At 45.0% G+C, this 24,106-nt stretch overlaps 1 protein-coding gene across 1 annotated transcript in view; it reads right to left on the bottom strand.

Annotated features, from left to right (window-relative positions):
- Nucleotides 1-669: 669 nt before the first annotated feature.
- Onecut2 (one cut homeobox 2) overlaps nt 670-24,106 on the bottom strand; it is a 36,762-nt gene continuing 13,325 nt past the window's right edge. Inside the window, exon 2 of the mRNA XM_004654767.3 lies at nt 670-956. Coding sequence (XP_004654824.2) covers nt 670-956 — 287 coding nt within the window. The remainder of the gene's footprint in view (nt 957-24,106) is intronic.

Raw genomic sequence — 24,106 nt, 5'->3', positions numbered from 1 at the left:
AAACCATTTCATGAAAAGATGCCTGAGTTGGAAAAACAGGTCTTTGGGTTTTTTAAACTTCCATATTTAAAACTTGTGCTCAGTAATTGTCATTCAGGTGTTTTTCAATCTTATGGCTATGAACTTTGGTATACTGTAATATAATGAAGTTAAGGACTTAGAAAGCAAATGAGGTCTTTCTTGTTGCTAGATTCTTCTTTTATTATAGTGTCTTGGAAGCCTAAACTCAATTCTTACATAGGCTAAATTCCCAGGGTTAGTCACAGGAAGTGAATGCAAGTGGCTGACAGGACCCGGAATGGGACTGTTGACACTTTAAGCAATCCTGAGTTTGGTTGACACCGTGCTGGAATTAACTTGCTCTAGGGAGGCCCCATTTGGATTTCTGGGATGTGTAGTGTGCTCAGAGGGCAGTGTCTGGTTCAAAGAGATTAATTTTCAGCTTGCACTTGGACTCCATAGCCACTAAAAAAACAAATAAACAGACAGACAACAAACGAAAGGACACCTGGCCTATGATCACAGCTAAAATAGAAGCTTCAAGAGAGTTGTGCTTTCTAGTCACCAGTGGAGAGCCCCAGCTAAGAGTCCGAGCTCCTGTTCCTTTGTGTTTCTTTGGGTGTCTGCTGTCCTCATTCGGAGGTGACTTGTGCCAGGGGAGCCCTGGCGTCAGGCTTTGGTGCAAGTGCTGGAGGTGGAAGAGGAGCCCCCCGTGCTCAAGTCGTCTTGCCACTTCTCCAGGCTGCGTCGCCGGGCGTTCATGAAGAAGTTGCTGACCGTGGTCAGCTCCAGCCCCAGCTGCTGGGAGATGGTGATCTGCATCTCCTTGGACGGGCGCTTGTTCTCCTTGAAGATGGCAAAAAGTGTCCGGCGTTGGAGGTCGGTGAACACCAGGCGGGATTTCTTCTGGGAATTGTTCCTGTCCTTGTTCGGCTCTTGCTCTTTGCGTTTGCACGCTGGAGGGGACAGAGAAAAGGAGAGGAGTGAGTGGCAGGGCGAGGAGCGGGCAGAGCAGGGCGGGAGCCTTTGAGAACATCGGCCAGGCTTGGGCGGGGGGCAGGGGCGGGTTGTGAACCGTTAGGCTTCAGCATTCAGCCTGCCCAGCAGACAGTAACCAGCTCAGCCACTCCGTCCAGGCGCTGGAAGGCTCAGGGAAGTGAGGACAGGACGGACTTGTTTCACCCAGTTGGGTTTAGACCTCACTTTACTACCTGAACCCTGTGCCGCATCACACCCTTCCTCTCTGAAATTGGGTGTGAAGGGAGTTGAGGCTCTGGGTCCACTGGGAATGCCTCAAGAGAAGGCTCCCTTTCCTATTCACTCTCAAGAATTGACTTAGCAGAGACAAAATTTCTGTCTGGAGGCAAAACTTAGAAGTATACATATTTTTAAAAATCATGGCTTCTATTCACATGACTCCAAATATTGTTTTTAAAAGTAAGATGAAATGCCATCTGGAGATAGCCCAGTGGTTAAAGGCACTTGCTTGCAAACCCCAGACACATGCACCACATTATGTACCTGGCTTTACTTGGGTACTGGGGAAGTGAACCTGGGCCATCAGGCTTTGTCAGCAAGCACTTTTAACTGCTGAGCCATCTCTCTGGCCCCAAATTAATAATATTTTTAAAAGGATGAAATGCAAAGTAGCAGAATAATAGTAATCTGGCCCACATCCTTTCTGTTTATATTTTTAAAAAGTAAAACAAAACAAAAATGAAAAGCAATGGTTTAGCCACTTCTATTTTGATTAAAATGAAACAAATACAGGAAGATGAGTCTGATGGTGGAAGAAGCCCAAGGTTGCGGTCCCAGCCCTGGACATAATCATCACTGTATGCAGACCTGCTCAGGTTTGGTAGGAATAATGTCCACCCATGACTGAGTGGTAAGTGCATTTTTTTCTCTCTCCTTTAACCTGCAAATTCTCAGGAGGGCCATGAACAAGTCTGTCTACTATTCCCAGCTGGCTCTTTTGGGAGCATGGATACAGGACGAGCTTGGCACATTCTGACTCTATCTGGGAGTTGGTGGCCTTCCCGCACAGATTTGGTTTCTCAGAAAAGTGATGTATAAAGAAGGATTAACTAACACACATACACATCACAAAGCTGAGACAAAAGGACATGGGTTAAAAATCACTTGGGGGCTGGAGAGATTGCTTAGTGGTTAAGGTTCTTGCCTGCAAAGACAAAGGACCCAGGTTCAATTCCCTGGGATCCACATAAGTCAGATGCACAAGGTGGTGCATGCATCTGCAATTTGTTTACAGTGGCTGGAGACCCTGGCACACCCCTTCTCTTTTTTTGTCTCTCTTTCTCTCAAATAAATAAGTATAGTTTTAAAATTCACTTAAAAGAAATCTCAGCTCCCTAAAAACTACCTGGGGGAAGGAGAGGAGGAGATGCAGGGGAGGGCTGGGCTGGGCAGCCCCCTTCAGAAGCAAGTGCCATTGGACATCTGTCCCCTAGGTTGGGCATCTCTGTTGCTGGGCCAGCACGTCCCCTGGTAAGCACCCAGGGATGCTAGGGTGATTTTCTGTACATCTCAGTCTGGTGTGTAAGTGTGCCTAGTCCTTGGTCCCGCAATTTTTTGTCCATTGGGTTCTGCAGAGACACTTCAGCACACCCAGGAAACAATCTCCCCAAGTATCCAGCCACCGACCTTCTTCCCATTCATGTGCTGAATTCCTAGCACCCAGGGCCATGTCCCCAGAGCTGGGCCTTAGTGACCAGTCCTCACAGAAGCCATCAGTGCTCCTGCCACAGATCCAGAGGGCTGGCGAGTACCTTCCAACATGTGGTACACATCCTAACACCACCATCTAAGATGCAAACAGCAGACACTAACTAGGCCAACATGGTGATCTATTACCTCCAGAACGGTCAGAAATGAATTACTATAGTTATAATACTGCTCACAGTATTTTGTAATAATGACCTCCCCCACCGACAAACACAAGTAGATAGGTAGGTATGTAGATAGGTAGATAGATAGGCAAATGTGGCAGAGGACTGGTGCCTGATGCACCCTGAGTTAAATCTCTAGCACCCACATAAACATTTGGATGTGGCCACACATGCCTGTAACCCCAGTACTGTGCAGAGCTCAGACCAAAGAATCACTGGGGCCAGTCTGACTGAAAAAAACTATCTCCACATTCAGTGAGAGTCTCCATTTTAAGGAAACACACAGTTGAGTGATAGGGGAGGACACCCTAATGTCCTCCTCTGGCTTCTGAACACATACACTTGGGGCAGGTGCATTTGCACAGACATGTGCATACACCACATGCACATACACACACATCACAACACACATATATACACATCCCACCACACATATTACACATACATACCACACCACACATATACACACACACAAATAGCAGATGTGGATGCAACCAGACAGCGTGGGGTCCAAAGATTTTGCATTTATTTTTTTCAACTTTTTTACTGATGACTTCCATAATTATAGACAATAAACAATTATAATTCCTTCCCCTCCCTTTCCTTCCCCTTAACAAATCCACTCTCCATCATATCCCCTCCCTCTCTCCATTAGTCTCTCTTTTATTTTGATGTCATCATATTTTCCTCCTATTACGAGGGTCTTGTGAAGTTAGTGCCAAGCACTGCGAGGTCGTGAGTATTAAAGCCAATCTGTGTGTGAATGATTGCATTGTAAGCAGTCCTGCCCTTCCTTTGGCTGCTATGTTCTTTCCATCACCTCTTCTGCAGTAGACCCTGAGCCTTGGACGGTGTAATAAAGATGTCTCAGCACTGAGAGTCTGCGTTTCTTATGCACGCCCAGGAGAGGCTGTTGCCACTAGCCCACGTTCCTCAGACTGAACAGTCTCATTGCTGAAACTGCAGAGGAACACCTGCTACATGGGGAGCTCTGCAGACAGAAGAGCCTGCATTCATATTTGCACTCCCACCTCTAAGACTTGAGACCTTTATGGAGTGCTTAACTGCCAGGCCTATCTTCCTGAGCTCGAATAAGAAAATAACCTTGATGATCTCCAGAGGAGACAGAACAAGGTAACACAGACAAATGTTTGCTTTTCACACTTCTCATGGAATTACCCCAGCAACCCTGAGCTAGATCAACCCAACAATGAGAAAAAGTGGGGGCCCTGAAGCCACATCCAGGGAAAGGCTGTGTCCTTCGCTATGGAATAGTGGGGGTATGAATAGCCCTGGATGTGCTTCATTGCAGGTGCTGGGGCGTGTAGGGCAGCACATGGGTCTCCCACCCCACAGATGCCAAGGGCCACTGTGCAGGGTGTGAGGAATCAGTGTGTTTGGTCACACTACCACTTCTGGTCCCCAGGTCCCTAGAGCTGAGCTTCATTCTCAATGAATAGTGATATCTGATTATCAGCTGATAACAAAGTCTGGGCAAACATCTTCTGTAAGCATTGGCCAAGGTACTCTGTCAATGTGTCCTCCTCTAGATTAGCCATGTAGCTCTCAGTGTTCATACCAGCATTGATAATCCTTCAGAGAAGGCTCCCTCTGTGATTTTAGTAGGGTGATTAGATTGTATGGTGCGGGTCCACATTGGTTTTCCAGATTACACTTGGTGAGATGGATAAAACATATGTTAGGATTATTTACTTCAAAGAAACTTCCAGCAAACTGCAGAGAAAGAACAGATCAATACATTGTGCCTATGCCTTTCCAGTAGCTGTCTAAAGCCACCAGGTTCCACACTGACAAACAATGCAATAACCTGGAGTCTGCAAATGTACGGCAAGTCCAGAAGCCCAAAACAATGAGGCAGCAGGACCATAATCTGCTGAGAATCTTTACAGATGGTGGTTGCCATGATGTTTTACTCACAAAGTCAGCTTGTCAGGAAGAGAAGGAAAGAGCATTTCATTTGCTTCAAAAGTTGTCAACAGGTAGAATGGCATCTAGGAGCTGGTACGAGATTGTGAGCCTTGGACTTCTCCAAACAAGTCATATAGATATAGAGATAGCTACCCCAGAGAATGAGCGTGGTGCAAATGGCTCATATCTTAGTGTCCCTTAGACATCATGTCCTACAGTCAATATGTACCCATTTCTAAATGGCCAGGAAAGTGCCACGTGGCTCTCTACAACCCAGGAATGTGTTAGAAACAACAAAACAGCAGGTGTTCATGGGCACTGTTGGTGGAGTACTGCTACACTCCTGGCTGCTCATTCCCTTTCAGCTTCCGGCCACTTGAGGGAAATTGTGCTGTGAATTGTGTGAGGTTAGACCACTTGGGTCTGCTTGTCCTCTTCCTGCTTCTGAGAAAAGCAGTGAGAACATGCCCTGAATCGATGGATGTGCTATGTGACGGTGAGGCAGGGTCTGACTCTTGGAAGCCTTCAGCATGTCTTGTCTCTTCTATGGAGCATAAGGAAGACCCAGAGTACATTTCTATTTCAGAGACTAGAAGAAAACAACCATTTACCTACAATGAGGAGACCTATTCATGTAGTCTTTTCCCCTTTATCCTTCTGGAAAGAATAAGACTGGCTCAGACTGGTAAATGTTGAACCAGGATGGGCACAGGCAGGTATGCACAGACCTGTGTATAATCTGTGACTGACAGATAGCAAAGGCAATAGTCAGTTGTTTCCTGAAAATGCAGGTTCCTTGGTGTGTGTGTGTGTGTGTGTGTGTGCGCGCACACATGCAAGGTGGTATCTCTGGTTGGTTCTAGAAGCAGGTATAGGTGAGCAGGGGTTATTCTAGTGCATTACTTCACCTTGATTCCTGCTCCAACACCTGAGTGGAATGGTTGTGCTTCCTCAGAGTACTTCAACGTCTTTTCATATTGTTATGAGAGAGGGTCTTATTATAAAGCCCTAGCAGGCCCAGAACTTACTGTATAAATCAGCATGGTCTTGAACTTACAGCAATCCTTCTGCCTCTGCCTCCTGAGTGCTGGAATTGTAGGCGTAAAGCGCCGTGCCTGGCCACCTAAATAGCTCTTGCCTGCTGTAAGTTGGCCCTCATCTCACTCACGTATCATTAAGTTTCCCACCTGGTAAGGGACTGTCAGTAACTTATGAGGAATTAGGGATCCAGCAAAATGTAACCAAGGCTTGGATACTCCTCTTGAACTTTCTTCCCACATCACTGACAGACACTTGAGGCAGAGTTGTAAATCCCTATGTTACAGTCAGTCAAAGCCTGGTGGCACAGCTTTCTTGAGAGTGGAAACGCCCTTCTCAGACTCCTTTGTCCCTCCCGTCAGGGCCCTTGAAGAATGAGTGATACAGCGCCAGGTTCAAGTCCCTCTGTCCCACTGGATCTGAAGTTCCCCACACTACTTGGATTTGGCACCATGAATTTGGATCCCCCACAAACAACCTGTCCTTATTGGGCTGAGCCTCTTTTGGTTGTTTTTGGAGAATTAAGCCTGGTAGTGTACGACAGAATTATTAGTGTAAAATAGCTAGGGTTTCTGTACAGGAGCCTCAGTGGACAGAGAAATATAGGTTCTCTTCCCTTCCAGGCTAGAAGCTTCAAGGTGCAGGTGAGAAAAAAGGCATCTTCCTCAGAGTCACTACCCAGTAGCAGCTCTGGTGGGTGATCAGGAATTTTTTTGCTGGAGCATGTTGGCCTGACCACATCCTGGGTACTAGGAGCTGAAGGAAAATAGTAGTCCAGTTGGGTCCTAATGTCTGGAAGCACTGGCTTGTATTCTCACTGCTGATCTTTTACATTTAATTTCTAGATATGTTTCTGATTGTTTTCTTTTTTTGAGACTTAATTCTTTTTTCCTTTTTTATTTTTTTCTCAATTTTTATCAACATTTTCCATGATTATAAAAAATATCCATGGTAATATCCTCCCTCCTCCCCCACTTTCCCCTTTGAAATTCCATTCTCCATCATATCCCCTCCCCATCTCAATCATTCTACTTACATATATACAATACCAACCTATTAAGTACCCTCCTCCCTTCCTTTCTCTTCCCTTTATATCTCTTTTTTAACTTACTGGCCTCTGCTACTGAGTTTTTTTCCTTCTCACGCAGAAGCCCAATCATCTGCAGCTAGGATCCACATATGAGGGAGAACATGTGGCACTTGCTTTCTGGGCCTGGGTTACCTCACTTAGTATAATCCTTTCCAGGTCCATCCCTTTTTCTGCAAATTTCATAACTTCATTTTTCTTTACTGCTGAGTAGAACTCCATTGTATAAATGCGCCATATCTTCATTATCCACTCATCAGTTGAAGGACATCTAGGCTGGTTCCATTTCCCAGCTATTATAAATTGAGCAGCAATAAACATGGTTGAGCACATAAGGAAATGAGATGAGTCCTTAGGATCTATGCCTAGGAGTGCTATAGCTGGGTCATATGGTAGATCAATCTTTAGCTGTTTTAGGAACTTCTACACTGATTTCCACAATGGCTGGACCAGATTGCATTCCCACCAACTGTGTAGAAGTGTTCCCCTTTTTCTACATCCTCACCAACATTTATGATCATCTGTTTTCATGATGGTAGCCAATCTGACAGGAGTGAGATGGAATCTCAATGTAGATTTAATCTGCATTTCCCTGATGACTAGTGACGTAGAACATTTTTTAGATGCTTATATGCCATTTGTATTTCTTCCTTAACCACTAGACCACCAGGGATTCTGTTTCTTTTCAACTCTTGCTTCTTTTCCTGGAACTTTCTGGATCATCTCTGTCCTCCCAGAATCCAATGCCCCCCTCCCCAACATCTTTCTCTCTCCTTCCAGCTCATACCTGTCTATTTAGCAACCCCTCTCAAGTGTAGCATCATTTCCTATGTAGACCTGTCAGCCCAAGGAATCTTCCGTGCTTCCAACCCACTCTCCTTTGAAACCACAAGCCCATGGGCAAAGTGAAGTCACTGTGGTTTGAATAAGGTTTTCAGGGTGTCCCTCCCCCAAGGGTTCATGTGGTGGAAGCTTGGTCTTGTGCATTAAGAGGGTGGGGACATGGGCTGGAGAGACAGCTTAGTGGTTAAGAGTACTTGCTTTCAAAGCCTGACAACCTGAGTTCTATTCTCCAGTACCCCCATAAAGACAGATGCACAAAGGTATGTGCATCTGGATTTGTTTGCAGTGGCAAGAGGCCCTGGTGAGTTGATCATCCGCCACCCTCTCTGCCCATCTTTCTCTCAAATAAATAATTTTTTAAAGATGAGGGCCGCTTTAAGACATGGGGCCTAATGGGAGATCTTTAGGCTGTGTGTCTTCAGAGTAATTAATGCAATTCCTGTAGAACTCTACTTGATCCTGAGTGTCTCCCTCCAACTTTCTCATCTTGTGACCTCTGCTCTACCTATCATACATTCTTGCCATAAAGCCTTTGCCCATACAGTCCTTACCAGTGCCTCACCAATACCAAGGCCATCTTCAGCCTCCAGAGCTGAGTAGCTCTTTTCTTTGTAAAGAAAGTTCCCAGCCTCAGACACTTCATGATGGCAATGAAAGCAGGGGCCCTTTCCTAGAGCAGAGAGGTGAGAGGCTCCACAAGCAAAGCACAATGTCAGCTGCAGACACCCAGAGCTGGGTGAAGGGAGGCCATCAGGAAGAGGAAGTGGGAAGGAGCCCTTCACCTGAGGGCGGTGACATGACCAAGGGTCCGACTTTAGCACAGCTAGGTTGGATGCAGTGCTGTCCAGGCTCTGGGAACTCTGCAGTATGAACAAGCCCAGACAAGCTGCTAGGAGATGGGCTGTTCCAACCCCAGCCATCACACCCTCGGCTAGCTGCTCTAGAAGAGGGACCAGTTCAACCCCAGCCATCCTAAATCACCTTCCTTGGCTGACCCAGCAGCTGACTGCAGACTCTCAGTGAGCACAGCTGAGAGGACCGGAGGGGAGCCTGGATCAGCAGAACCGCCTGGCAGCCCGCAGATTCCTGAGCCAGGATAAATGCTCTTAATGCTGTCCACTTTGTGGTTCTCTGTGATGCAGCATCACTGCGGTGAAAGACAGCAGAAGCGGAAGCCAAGAACAGCTTTCGCCTTCCTGCCCAAGGGCTGAGTCAAACACAGGGTACACGCCTCAGCTCAGAACTAATAGTTCTGATAATAATACATGACCTTCAGCCCCAGTTTCCTCACCCACTGGGTGAACTGGGGATCGTGATGTCCATCACGGCAGGGCATCATGTTCAGCACACAATGGAGACTCAGTAAGTGTGACTTGTGACTCTTCTTTCTTTCTTCACAGAAAAGAAGTGGTATTAGAAGGTTAGGTTAAAAACTCATTATCTGAAGGAGTTGGGGATTTGAAGGCTCAGTGGGTCAAGGGCTTGCTATACAAGCATGAGGACCTGTGTTTGGATGCTCAGCGCCTCCCTAAAAGCCAGGCACAGGCGGATGGAGAGATGGCTCAGCAGTTTAAGGTGCTTGCCTGTAAACCCTAAAGTTCTGAGTTTGATTCCCCAGTACCCACGTAAAGCCAGATGCACAAAGTGGCATAGGCATCTGGGATTCATTTGCAGTGGCAGGAGGCCTTGATGGGCCCATTATCTGTCTGTCTGTCTCTCTCTCTCTTTCCTTGCAAAGTAATATATAAAACTTACTCTTTTTAAAAAGCCAGGAACAAAAAATAAAAGACAGGAACAGTGGCATACACTTGTAGTCCTAATGCCAGGGAGGCAGAGGCAGGAGTCCTGGCTCACTGGTTGGTGAGTTCCTAGTCCAGTGAGAAACCATGTCTCAAAATAAGGTGAAGAGTGACTGAAGAAAATGCCTGATGTTGACCTCTGGCATTCACATACACAGGCGCGCGCACACACACACACACACACACACACACGTACCCAGGCACGCCAAACATGCACATACACATAAAGGAAAGACAGAGACAGAAGCAAGAGAGATAAAGAGTGAGCTGGATGTGGTGGCATACATTAATCCCACACTCAGGCGGCTGAGGTAGGAGGATCACTGTGAGTTTGTGATCAGCCTGGGACTACCGAGTGAGCTCCAGATCAGTCTGGGCTAGAGTGAGACCCTATCTCAAAGGAAAAACAACAACAAGTCTGCAAAGAAGAAAGAAAGAATCCATGATCTGAAATGTACATCCAAGCCTATTTAATAGTAGATTAACTTCCCTGTGGGCTAATGGCAAACAAAAGGTTAATGGTTCAGGTTTGCCCTGTGGAGCTGTCTCCTAGCCAGTTCCCAGCCTAAGCAAGGGGTAAGACTGTGACGTTTTGGCACATGTATCAGAGGTCCTAATAGGCTGTGGACCACTAGTGCTTCCTAACATCACTAATTCATGTCCAAATACATTCTACATACACTAGGTATTGTTAGCCCATAATAAATAATGCAACTGCGTGCTGTTCTCCTTGCATTCAGTTAATACTCTCCCTAAATAGTTCAGCATGCTCTGGCCAGGATGGAGGTGGGGAAGGAAGCCATCTAGTGCCTGCACTTTTCAGCTGACACCTCACTGGAGAACCTTTCTTCTTCTTCCAGATGGAGAGCCCAAAGCTGGGCCTCTTATAAATCAGGGAGTGTGTGCATAGGGGAGAGGGAGGATAGCTTTCCCTAGCAAGTCCAAGGAACACACGGACTGCAGTTACACTGGGCAGCTCAACAGGGGCTGGGTTGGAAAATACTGGTGACAAAGGTTAAGTTTCTATCTCTGCCTGGTTCCATGTGCAACTGACAGGAACTTGGGGGGAAAAGAAAGGAAATAAACTCTCTTACCTTCCCTGCTCTGAAGAGATGGTCTTTGGCACGAGCAAGCCAGTGGGATGGTGAGCTGTCCTGGGAGGCCACCTGTCCTCTAGAACTAATGTTCATAGTCAAGAGCCTCTAAAAGGGCAAGATCATTTGCTTTCAAAGAAGCAAGAAGGAGAAGAGGAATTGCATATTTGGCAAGTACATATGTTCAGACATGACCCCCCAGTGCTAGTAAATCTTAGTCATGCAGGCCTCAGGTTTCTTGGGCAGTGGAAGGGGCAGGTGCCCATGCATAGCTAGAGATGAGAAGGAGCAGCAGCTGACACACGGGCCCCAAGCTGGGCTGTTATTGCAGGATTGAAAGACTGAGTTCTGGGTGGGCTTAGAACTCCCCAAGCCAATGACTCTCAAGTCTCAGGTTCTTGCCTGTGATCAGCAAAGAACTGAAAAGCACGGACACAAAGGAGGGTAAATTATGCAAGATTTATTTTAAGAGAGCAGAAATAGGAGAGGACAAAAGCAGAAAAACTCCCAACCTAAGAGCAGTCTTCCCCCTCCTGGATGCGGGGGAGGTGGTTCCAAGATGGAAAGACCAGGAAATCTATGTGGCAACTTGGAACAGGTCTTTTTATAAACTAGGCATCTAGTGGGGATGAGCCCCATTGCCAAGTTCAAATGTATACGGAGCTTGATCAGTTGGTGGGTCCAGGAGGAGACGGCAGACTCTGGAATAGGCTGAAAGACAGAGGTAGGGTCTCACTCTTGCTCAGGCTGACCTGGAATTCACTAGTTTTCAAGGGTGGCCTCAAACTCGTGGAAATTCTCCTACCCTGCCTCCCAAGTGCTGGGATTAAAGGCATGCGCCACCACAACCAGCCCCCATCCACCTCTCTTTGGATAGGGGTCCCTCTCTCCCTCTCCCTCTCCCTCTCCCTCTCCCTCTCTCTCTCTCTCTCTCTCTCGTTCCATATTTAGAAGTAATTCCACTTAAAGATGATGCCAGATATGGGGTTAAACAGAAGAACTATCCCTACCTTTAAATAAGAAAGAAATGTTGCAATGTTGAAGTTTTGGATGAGATCTTAATCCACTACCACTACCACTATATTACGTCGGAAAAGTACCCAGTACACTAAAATAAGAAAAAAAAATTACCCAAGAAGTCGAAATGCAGAAAGTAATGAAACTAGTTGGCTGGGAGATGGCTCAGTGGTTAAAGGTGTTTGCAAAACGTACTGACCTAAGTTCACTTCCCTAGTACCAGCATAAAGCCCCGTGCAAAGTGATGCGTGCACCTGGAGCTCACTGGTGGCGGCAAGAGGCTCTGGAAAGCCATTCTTGTTCTTCCTCCTTGCAGATAAATAAATAAAAAACATTTTTATAAGAGAAAATAATGAAACTAGTTAGAGAAAATGACAAAAGCTGACATAAGATGCATGCTCTTTATTTGACAGGCTCTGTCTTATTTTTTGAGACAGGATTTCAGATAGCCCAGGATGCCCTTGAACTTACTATGTAGCAAAGGGTGAACTTGAACTCCTGATCCTCCTGTCTCCACTTACCAAGTGTTGGAATTCCAGGCATGGGACATCAAACCTTGCTTCTACTTTGTGTTTGAGACTCAGAACACCTTCTCCTCCTTCTTTCTTCTTGTGCTTTTTTTTTCCCCCTGAGGTAGGGTCTTGCTCTAGCCCAGGCTGACCTGGAATTCATTATATTGTCTCAGGCAGGGTAGCCTTGAACTCTTCGCCATTCTCCTACCTCTGCCTCCCAAGCTCTGGGCTTAAAGGCATGTGCTACCACACCCAACTTCACAACACCTTTTATAAGTAGTCACACAGTATTTGTCAGCTAGGAGTTTGCGAATTACACTTAGTATGTCTTCAAGTCTTACCCAAAGTGTAGCATATATAAGAATTTCCTTTTTTTTTTTTTTTTTTTTAGATAGAGTCTCATTATACAGCACAGGCTGGCCTCTAATTTGCAATCCTCCTATTCAACCTACAAAATGATGGAAATACAGGCATGGGCCACACACACATATATAAACACAATGTATGAATGCATGTTGGTGTGTGTGTGTACATAAAATATGTATACATATATATAATCACTTTGTTTATCAATTCATGCTGATGGATACTTAAATTTCACTTTTCAAAAATGATTCTAGTTCCATGGATTAATCTGTGGCCATTCAACTTTATTCCATCCATCCACATGTATATTCTTTTAAGATAATTTTTGTTTTGACAACCTCATACATGTGCGTAATGCATTTTGATCATACACCTCGCTACACTCATGTTGTGGCCCTCCCATTCCTGCAGAACCCTGCTTTGCACCAACTAGTCCCTCTCCTACTTTCCTATCTTGTTTTTTAAATGTTGTTTAAACATTGTTTATTAGAGAGAGAGAAAGAGGGAATGCACCAGGGCCTCCAACCACTGCAAATGAACTCCAGAGGCATGCGCCACCTTGTACATCTGGCTTATGTGGGTCCTGGGGAATCAAGCCTGGGTCCTTTGGCTTTGCAGGCACCCGCCTTAACTGCTAAGCCATCTCTCCAGCCCTTCCCTATAATTTTTACTTTCAGTGATGCGCTGAGTTTAGTAAGGGTTGCTAGCATGAGCATGGGAAAGGGATTATTTACAAAAATATGAACAACTTACACCACCTAGGGAGAAAAAAAAAACACCAGGTCTTCTCCCTCAGCAGCCATTAACTGCCTACAGCTTCTCAGGGAGGGGTGGAGCCTCACGAGCCCGGGCCCCTCCATGGTGGAAGGTTGATGGGGCCAATCTTTTGTGGAGCAGCTGTGGTTTCTGGAATGGATTCCACATTTCCTCTGCTGTGAGTAATCTGCAGTGCACGCAGGTCTACACACAAATCTCTCCTGGAGACCTTGATTTCATGTCTTTATTGGAAGTAGTATTTCTAGGGCCAAGAACTTCTTTCCCTGGCCCTTTAGCAACTACCCCTTTAGATATTACCACCTGTGTATAAGCCTCCATCTTTTCTAGATCCTGGACAACAATTATTCCTCAGATTTTGATAGCTGCCTTTTTTTTTTTTTTTTTTTTGGATGGGGCCAAATAAACTTTTATCTAAAAGAATTGTACATCAGCGCTTTGAAAAGAAATGAGGCTCCTAAGGTTGAGTTCAGTGCCTGACCACATGTCTTCTGATCCTACAGAGAATTTGCCTTTCACAGCTTTCCTTCCATCCTGTCCTCCTGTCCTTACTCCAGGTTGCAGAAGGTGCTATAGTGATTTCCTCCTGACAAAGCTCCCTGGCTTTCTTCTCCCTAAGGCACTGTTCCCCTTCACTGTTCTGACCCTGCCAGGACTGGTCCTCACTGTGGCTTCACTTCCTCCTTTCCTCCTCCTGTCCCTGCTCCTCCCTTCCTCCAGGCATCCAAAGGGCAGGGACCAGGGTGCAGCTGTAACTAGAGCCCATCGGAGCAGCCTGGGCTGGGCCTGTGGGTCAGAACTAAGGGCTTTATGCAATCCCTCGGGGAATAGAGCTGCAATTACCCCTGGCTGCTTTTTCCAGGGTGACCGCATGCAGAACACCGAGAGAGGAGAGAGTAATGAATCACCAAGTGAATTAACTGGAAGGCTCTCTAATTAGTGTTGTAATTTTTCATGAAAACACTAATGAATATGAAATAATGTGGCTACGAAACCACTAGGACAATTAAACCTTGAGAGTAATTTGGGGTCAGGAAGGAGAGTGGAGACTGGTTAAGCGGGCTGGCACGTTGACAATTCAGAGGCCATGCCTTGGAAATCTTACATTAGCAAACAAGTTGTGCTCCTGAATGTGGAAATGAAGACAATGAGGTGAGCTCTCCAGGGAGGAGAATGAGACCCCTCTAACTGAATGGACTTGGGGAATGTGATAACGTAGCCAAGATGTGAGAGAAGAAGTCATTCTCCTCTGCACTGGTGGCTTTGTTGTCACTTAGGTGTCCCATGAGAATACCTTTCTCCTAGGACACATGCCATGCTTGACCATTAGGGACATAGGTGTGTTGAGTAGTAGGGCTCAGAAGCAGTTTCTGCATGTAAAATTCTGCCCCATGCAGAGTGTTTCCTCAGCAGGAGCCGCACATGCAAAGTGGGCTTTCTTTCTCCTCAGCATAGTAGGTCTGCATGGCTCTGTGTGAAACCTACTGTATGGGTTCACAGTAGGACCCATCACCATAAGAGTTTAAGGGACACCAGGAATGGGCAATTGTTACTCTTGCCATATGTCTGATGAGTCTGCAAACAGCCTAGTCTGGCAATGAGGAGTCTAGTGATCTCATCCATCACAAATGCCACCACTGAAAGTGTCACTCAAATGGCTCTGGAGCACAGATGCGTCCACACGCAATGGTATCATCTGTAGTACCAAGGTCGTCAGGGTGAATGTGCCAGTATGGGGCATCCTCACAATATCCCATTCAACCTGCACACCAACCAGATGCTGCTGGCAGCATCCTTATTCTCGTCCTACAGAGGAGGAAGTGATGCTGTCTGAGGTACACCTTGCCCAAGGTCTTGGGGCTCATAAGCAGAGACTGTATATAACCAGGGTCTGTGTATTCTTGCATTCTTGAGGACAGGGACAAGCAACTCTTCCAACATTCAAAACTATGGGGGTGTCAGGCCTTGGGCCAAGTCTCTTGCTGATACCCAGAGAAGGGACACATGCTTACCAGTGAACAGTAATGATATTAACAACTAAATCTGCAAGCATTTGCTACAAACTTGTGGTTCTAAGTGCTCATTGAGGCACATTATCTTATCTGAGCACACAAAGAGACAGGACAAACCTTGGAGAGTTTGAGAGATTTGGACTATTTTAATAACTCTGACACATTCAACAAGGTAAAATAACCATGCAACCAAAAGCATTTCTTTCATTGTTTTTCTTTGTGTGTGTGCTGTGCATGCATATGTGTGTGCAGATGCATGTGGACTTGTATGTGAATTCATATGGAGGCTAGAGGTTAACTTCAGCTGTCTTCCTCAGTCACTCTCCATCTAATTTTTATTTCTTTCTCTCTCCCTCCCTCTCTCTCTCTCTCTCTCTCTCTCTCTCTCTCTCTGTGTGTGTGTGTGTGTGTGTGTGTGTGTGTGTGTGTAGGTATGTTCAAATGTTTGTGTGTATTGAGCGTGGGTGTGAGTCTTCCACAGTACCTGTGTGGAGGCCAATTTTTGGATTGGTCCTCACCTGTCCACCTCACTTGAAGCAGGTTTCTCACTCTGCTGTGCTCACTGTGAGCTTCAGAGAAATTCTCCCAACTCCTCTACTTCCCATCTTGCTGCCAGGGCTTCCAGGCATCCTGGGATTACAGAAACTGGCCAGGGCTTCCAGCTTTTCATGTGGGCTCTGGGGACTGAACTCGGGTAATCCGACTTGAGCTGTAAGCACTTTGTCCACTGATCCTTCTCCTCAGGCCCCACCTTATTCATTGAGATAGGGGTCTCTCAGTGAACCTGGAGTAACCGACTAGGCTAGATCATCTATCTAGCAACCCCAAACCTCCTCCTGTCTCCACCTTGCCCTGCCCTGCCTATCATTTTTACTTGAGTGCTGGAGATCTGAACCTGGGTCCCGATGCACGCACAGCAGGCACTTCCTGGCCCTATTTTTAAAAGTATTAATTTAGTGCCTAGGAAATGCCAACTCTCCAGTCGAATCCCTCCCACCAAAGAGAAGCAGTAGAATTTCAGTGCGAGCTGAGGTAAAAGACGAGGAGGGCATGTTTTCAGGGTGGTGGAGCAGAGACAGGGCCTTACTTCTTTGTCTCTCTTCCAAAGATGGAAGAGACTGGGACTCACATCTCTTTGACTAGGGAATGAAACTTATGAAAATCTATTTATTTGACGTCAACTCCAAGCTGGAGTCCTACCGGCTGGCCACAGAAGGAAGATTTCCGTGTGCCCTACAAAAAGCTTGCAGCCCCAAGGCAGACACTGCAAACAGGAGTCTCGTGACTCCATCTACCCCGTGAAAGGAGCTGTGGATTTTGTCTGCAATTCTCAGCGTCTGTAGCTAAACTACAGGCACAAAGCCCAAAAGCTGCATCAAATTCCAGGGTAAGCGAGATTCCTAAGTAGCAACTGCTTCTTAGGAGTGACGGGAGGTGACCTCTGTCTACTAAAGGTGGCATTTCTTTACCTCCACGGAAAGGGTCCATTCTGCATATTGATTCACTGGATGCCACTTCATAGGATGCAGAATAAATCTACCTAAACAAAGTATCTGCCCGATGGAACTCAAAAATATTTCTCAATGTAATTTTCTTTCTTTTTTTTATTTTTTTTTTAATTTTTCGAGGTAGGGTCTCACTCTAGCCCAGGCTGACCTGGAATTCACTATGGAGTCTCAGGGTGGCCTAGAACTTATGGCAATTCTCCTACCTCTGCCTCCCGAGTGCTGGGATTAAAGGCATACGCCACCACACTCGGCTTTCAATGTAATTTTAAACAGACCTTGAAAGTAAAGGATATTTAATTATTTGAGTAACATAGAACACAATGAAATGTCCATCAAAATTGCTTGCCAAGGCTTAGAATGTTTTCAGATGACGTAGTTACAGCCGCTGAGATATCTATGTTAGTTCCATGTCCTGGAATGCAGACTTGGAAATCAATGTGACCAGCTCTCTGAACTAAGTGTGCACAATGACAGGAGCGGAGTCCCATACGAATCAGCTCAAGTGGCCCTCTGTGTATCAGACCATTAGGAGACAAGCAGAGAGGGAGATGCAGATAAACACATTATCTGAGGGCATGCTCAACAAATGGAAGATGTCCCTAAACACCTGCATGGGAAATCAAGACAAAGCTGTCAATTATTTTCTTAACACTGCTTATGATTTTTTTTTTCTAAAGGCATTGTCATGAAGTAAAACCTAGGGCCTCAAAAAAAAAAAAAACACAAAACTTAGTAATAGAGTCACAAATGAATATATATTTTTGATACTGCCACCAAATTGCTTCTGTTATTCATTGGCAAAACTCCAGATGATGACTGCACATCATTTAGGTTTTGTCAACACAGAATAATCAAGACTGAACAAGATCCCTTAATGTCCATGGACATGGCTTGGACTTTTGTTTCTCAGAGATTTAGTGGTGACTATGGTGGAAAACAACTCAAGAGCTGGAAATAAAACCAGAATATAATCCCCTAGTCATTGCACAAAGGGACCTTCTTCCTCCAACACACCCTTTGCTGCCTGACAGCTGTGCGCAGTGACTGAGCACTAACTATGCATTAGGTGCTCCGACAAGGTGCAAGGGACAGTGCAGGAAGAGAGAGCTCGGGGCTCACAACGGATGTGATCCACTGCAGGCATTCAGGCATGCCACAAGCCATGGCAATACCACAGGATGTGGGTGCCTGTCCAGATAAAGGTAGGTTTGTTACTTCTGAATGTGAAATCCTTCCAAATTTGTCTCCACTTTGTTGCCAATTTTAGCACTACTCTCCTAGTGATTCTTTGATGTCCATACGTTACCACAGGGGTGTCTCCCAGTGAGGATAAATGAGCCCAGACCGTGTGTGACCAGGTAGAGTACCGAAAATGTTTACTCTTTTCTATATCCCACTGTTTAATTATTTTAATTTATTTATTTGCAAGGAGAGAAAGAATGAATGAGAATGGGTGTGACAAGGCTCTAGATACTGCAAATGAACTCCAGATGCATGGACCACTTTGTTCATCTGGCTTTATGTGGGTACTGGGGAATCAAACCTGGGTCGTTAGGCTTTGCAGGCAAGCAAGTGTTTTAACTGCCAAGCCATCTCTCCAGCCTACGTGTATCTCACTCTTGCTTTTTACCAAGTAACTCTGTAGTGTCCTCCTATTTGGTCTTTTGGTCAATCATGAGACTTGCTTTCACTAACGGGGTGTTATGTAGTAAACTACTGCTTGAGCATTTTACTCCTGCCATTGCTATGAGAAGGATTTGACCAGACTAACCCAATGTCCCAGGATAGGCTAAAAAGCATGTGAAGGTATACCAGCCATGGGCATATAATCCAGCCAACTGTACCACAGATGCATGGGTAAACACAGCTGGGACCAGCCCAGATCAGCTGTTTCATATACACTCATGAGAAATAAATGTTAATTACCAGATCTCAAGAGCCCTGTAGTGAGATGTTACCCAGCACCATTATGACAATTAATGATTTATAAACAGTACATAATAGGTGGGCAACAAAATAAGTATGCTTTCTGTCTCTTTACCCCATACCCAAAGGCATAACTGAAAAAGATAAAATCTCATAAGGAGAAATATTGTTTCCACATAAGATGTACAGCAAATAAGTTATCTTAGTTTAAGTATTTTCACAGAAATTGAGTTAATAGCAAAAAGAAATGTCCCTATCCTACTCAGTGAACATTATAAATGTAAATAAGGATTTATGCACTTAGATTTTTAAAATATTTTATTTATTTATCTTTATTTACTTGAGAGAGAAAGAATACACCAGGGCTTCCTTCCACTGCAAACAAACTCCAGACACATGTGCCACCTTGTGCATTTGGCTTATGTGGGTCCTGGAGAAGTGAGCCTGGGTCCTTAGGCTCCAAAGGCAAGCATCTTAATGGCTAAGCCATCTCTTCAGCCCTGCACTTAGGTTTTTAAAATTCAGCAAAAGCAAAGGGGAAAAGCTAGTTGATTTTTAAACATTCCATCCAGCATGGTATAGGGAGAACTGTATTTAACCCTGAAACGTTAAATTACTGAGCGTCAATGATCTCAAATGTTTATATATTTGTTTGTCAAAAAATAAGGAAATAAAAAAGGGAAAGGCTAAGTTTATAAACACAAATATGTAACCACTGTATTTTTTCTTTTTAAGGAAACCTAAGCCAATTACAATAAGAATTTGCAGTATTACATGTCATGGCCATTTAAATGCAAATTTAGTTTGCTAATAATTAAAATGATTTACAAATCAGTCCCTTTGATTGTACATCACACTGCTGGGTCTGCTTCTCAGAGGGAATGTCATTTTCATCTTTGTGGCAGCAAAACAGCCTCTGCTTTTAACCAAGACATCGTACACACTGCTTTCTCCATATTTAGTTTATGACTATTTAGGGTTGACAGTGGAATACATCTTTAATTATCTAAGTATCTTGGTACCAAGGGCCAAATCATTTCTAGAAAAAGACATTCATTTAAAAAGAGAGAAAAAACAATGGCAGCTATACTTATGACTGCAATTAATACATTCTATAGGCTGGGATCAACTCATTTGAACAAAAAATAAGAAGCCGAACATGGTAGTTTGAATCAGGTGGCTCTCCCATCAACCCATGTGTTCTGAATGCTTGGTTCCCAGCTGGTGGCAATTTAGGAGGTGGAGCCTTGCTGGAGGTGCGTTGTTGGAGGTGAGCTTAGAGGTGTTATAGCCAGCTCCCCCTTACCAGAGATCAGCTCACTCTCCTGCTGCTGTTCACCTCCTGTGGCAGAGGTGATGCCTAGCCTCTATTCGTGCCATGCCTTCTCCTGCCATCATGAAGCTTCCCCGTGACATCGTAAGCCCAAATCAGTCTTGTCCTCCCTTCAGCGGCTTTTTGTCCCAGCAATGGGAAGGCAACTACAGCACCGACTACAGGTTTGGTGATGGCCAGTGGCTATGGGTGAATAAAAATACCCCATCTTTCTTCTAGAGACACAGCAAGAGGAGACACAGAGAAAAGATGGAGAGATTGTTAGGAAGAGCTAAGAAGCTGTACTGTGCAGTTTAGGGTGTTTACAGCCAGAGTTTGGGGCAGAAATGGCAAAGAACAGGCTCTACTCAGCTGGGACGATTTCAGAGCGAAGCAGAGAGGTGGCAGTGAGGAAGGATGGAGGGGCGGAGGCATCACATTCCTGGTGAAGGAGGAGATAGGCAAACATGAGTCGAAGAGGACAAGAGAAACAGGAGAGACACCTGACCTTGAGGGAGAGAGGCAATGGGTCAAATGGGTGTCTTCCAAATGTCCAGTAGTTGTCACTCCACACTCTTGACGCACTGGTATAATCTAAAGCCCTGGTTGAGACTTAACTCCACTTTAAGACTTGCCTTAAAATTAACAATGGCTTACTGTTTTAGCTTTGGAGGACAATGCTATCTATTTACTTGAGAGGGAGGGAGGGAGGAAGGGAGGGAGAGAATAGACATTCCAGGGCCTGTAGCCACTGCAAATGAACTCCAGATGCATGCACTACCTTGTGCAATTGGCTTATGTGGATACCAAGGAATCGAACCTAGGTTCTTAGGCTTTTCAGGCAAGTGCCTTAACTGCTAAGTCATCTCTCCAGCCCTGAAAAATACTATTAAAAGGAACTAATATTGTGAAATACTAAATACTTCTAAATCATACCCCAATCCTGATTACTTTTTGCTTTTAAATATCACTAACTAATTTGGAGGCTTATAATGAGCAGAAATAGTATCCTATAAAAATACTTATTGCTGGGAGTGGTGGCACATGCCTTTAATCCCAACACTTGGGAGGCAGAGGTAGGAGGAGTATCTTGAGTTCAAGGCTACCCTGAGACTACATAATGAATTTCAGGTTAGCCTGGGCTAGAGACCGTACCTCAAAAAGAAAAACAAAACAAAAAACCAGTTTTATTTATTCACAAATATTTATTGGCCTACCATGTGCTGTGTTGAACTTCTGCTCTTCTACAACTTAGCTGGGTGGGATAACGCTGACCACCACCAAGCAGTTGACCTTTGCTATGTTCTGAGTGCAATGCGAAAGGCAGTTCACAGTGATCCCAGTTTAGGAGATGAGAGGAAATACAGCCAACATCTGAAGTTGACTTCCAGTTGGTTAAGAGAAGGGCAAAGGGCTCTGGGCCAAAGCACTGGCTTGAGGTATCTGAGGATCTGGGGAAGGATGGCCTATGTGAGTCCCAGAGAGGATGGAGCGGGTTGAGGCAAGCACAGGTCAGAGGACACGGGGGTGGTATGTCCCACTCAAAGACTTGGAGCTTGCTTGGGGGTCATAAGCAGTTATGCATTTTTAAACAAGAAGCAATGTGGTCAAATTGGGTTCCAGAAAAACCACTCTGGCTTAAGTATGGAAAGTGGAGAGTGGGGGCTGGGGAGACTGCTCAGTGGTTAAAGGCCTTTGCTTGCCAGGCCTGACGGCCCAGGTTTGATTCCCCAGTACCAATGTAAAGTCAGATGCACAAAGTGGTACATGTATTTGGAGTTCATTTGCAGCAGCAAAAGGTCCTGGCATATCCCTCCTCTTTCTTTCTCTCCCTTTTTCCCTCCGTTCCTCCCTCCCCCTTCCTCTCACCCATCTCTCTGCTTACAAATAAAAATACTTTAAAAAACCCAAAATAGTACCACCACATGATACAGCTATACTACTCATAAGTATATACCAAAGGACTTTCACGTCAGCATATCACAGGGATTCTCCTGCATCCATGTTCAGATGTGCTGTACTAGGTGGATAAAGAAAATGTGGAACTTATACACCCTGAGATTTTATTCAGCTGTAAAGAGGAATGGAACCAATCATAACATTTGCAGGAAACTGGGTGGGGCTGGAGATTATTATGTTAAATGAAACAAGTCACACTCAAAAGATGACGATGGGGGGAGCTGTAAAGGTGATGGGAAAAGAGAACATAGTGGAATATATGTCACAGGAAAGCAAAAGAAGGGACTAGAAGGAGGGGTGGGGGGAAAGGCAGTTTCGGGGACAAATAAGAATAGCCAGCCTTTGTGGCACATACCTTTATTTCTAGCACTTGGGAAGATGAGTTAGGAGGATTGCCATTTCAAGGCCAGCCTGAGACTACACAGTGAATTTCAGGTCAGCCTCGGGTAGAGTGAAACCTTACCTCGAAACACACACACACACAAAACAGAATAAAATATGATGAGATACAAGTATGAAAATGTCATAGTGAAACCCATCATTTAGTATGCTAACTCAAGAGTTAAGATTAAAATATTTAAAAGGAAAAAAATTAAAGAGTGTACTAGGTGACAAAATAATCAAACAGCCTAGAGCAAAATACTAAGTTAGGGCTGGAGAGATGGCGTAGCGGTTAAGCGCTTGCCTATGAAGCCTAAGGACCCCGGTTCGAGGCTCGGTTCCCCAGGTCCCACGTTAGCCAGATGCACAAGGGGGCGCACGTGTCTGGAGTTCGTTTGCAGAGGCTGGAAGCCCTGGCGCGCCCATTCTCTCTGTCTCCCTCTATCTGTCTTTCTCTCTGTGTCTGTCGCTCTCAAATAAATAAATAAATAAATAAATAAATAAATAAAATTAAAAAAAAAATACTAAGTTAGATGAACAGAGCAAAAGGAGCTGCCAAATTCCGAGGGGTAGGGGAGAATGGAGGAGAAGGAGGAAGAGAAGAGACTTAGTTTCAAAACTCAAGGTATGAGAGAGTTTAGAGAAAAGGTAAGTCAACAGGGTGTGGTCAGCTGCTGCCGAGAGGGTGAGTGAAGACAGGACTGGGCAATGCTCATCCATCACAGACAGCAGTGACACAGGCAGGCGCAGGTTTGGTCCTGAGGAGTGGCTGGGCCCAGTGGCAAAGGCTGAGGCTGACTACACAGAGAAGAAAGACACTGAGTTCTTGCATCTCTTCCCTGAAATGAACAGAGGAGAGAAGAATCTGGAATGGGTCTCGGGTGGGAGCTGTGTGCTAAAGACAGGAGAGACTGTAACACAAATTGCTGGTGGGAGAGGCCCACAGAGAGGAAGAAGAAAAGTGATGTGTGGGATCCTGAGAAGGGAGGCAAGCCAAACAAGCAGAGGATTTGAACTTCAAGAGCAAGACCAGAAGTGTAGAAGAAAAAGCAGTGGGCCAAACGCTGAAAGTGAATTACGGAACCATTCTGTGTCTTGAACATGATCTGCAGTGAACTTTGGTATAAAATGCAGCCAAGGATTTTTATGTTTGTGGATGTTAGGGTTAGGGAATCTATAGGACTAATTTGGAAATCAAAAAAAAAAAAACTTTATTTCATGTATTTTTTAAAAAATTCAGAGTAAAACATAGACTATAGAAAAAGTTCTACTTATATAACAGTCCTGTGAAAGTTCTTTTATAAAACATACTCAATTCACCACAAAGAAAATGCACTCAGGGCTGGGGAGATGGCTCAATGGTCAAAGGTATTTGTTTGCAACACCTGCTGGCCTGGGTTAGATTCCCCAGTACCCATATAAAGCCAGACATAAAAAGTGACACATTTAAAAGCCTGGCATGGTGGTGCACGCCTTTAATCCCAGCACTCGGGTGGATTGCCGCGAGTTTGAGGCCACCCTGAGACTGCATAGTGAATTCCAGGTCAGCCCAGGCCAGAGTGAGACCCTACCTTGAAAAAAACAAAAAAACAAACAAAAAAAAAGTGACACATTCATTGGAATTTATTTGAAATAGCAGA

This window comes from Jaculus jaculus, chromosome 15 (assembly GCF_020740685.1).
Source record: "Jaculus jaculus isolate mJacJac1 chromosome 15, mJacJac1.mat.Y.cur, whole genome shotgun sequence".
NCBI classification, from domain to species: Eukaryota; Metazoa; Chordata; class Mammalia; order Rodentia; family Dipodidae; genus Jaculus; species Jaculus jaculus.
Note: the sequence above shows the minus strand (reverse complement) of the source record. Positions and strands in the feature narration are given on the sequence as shown.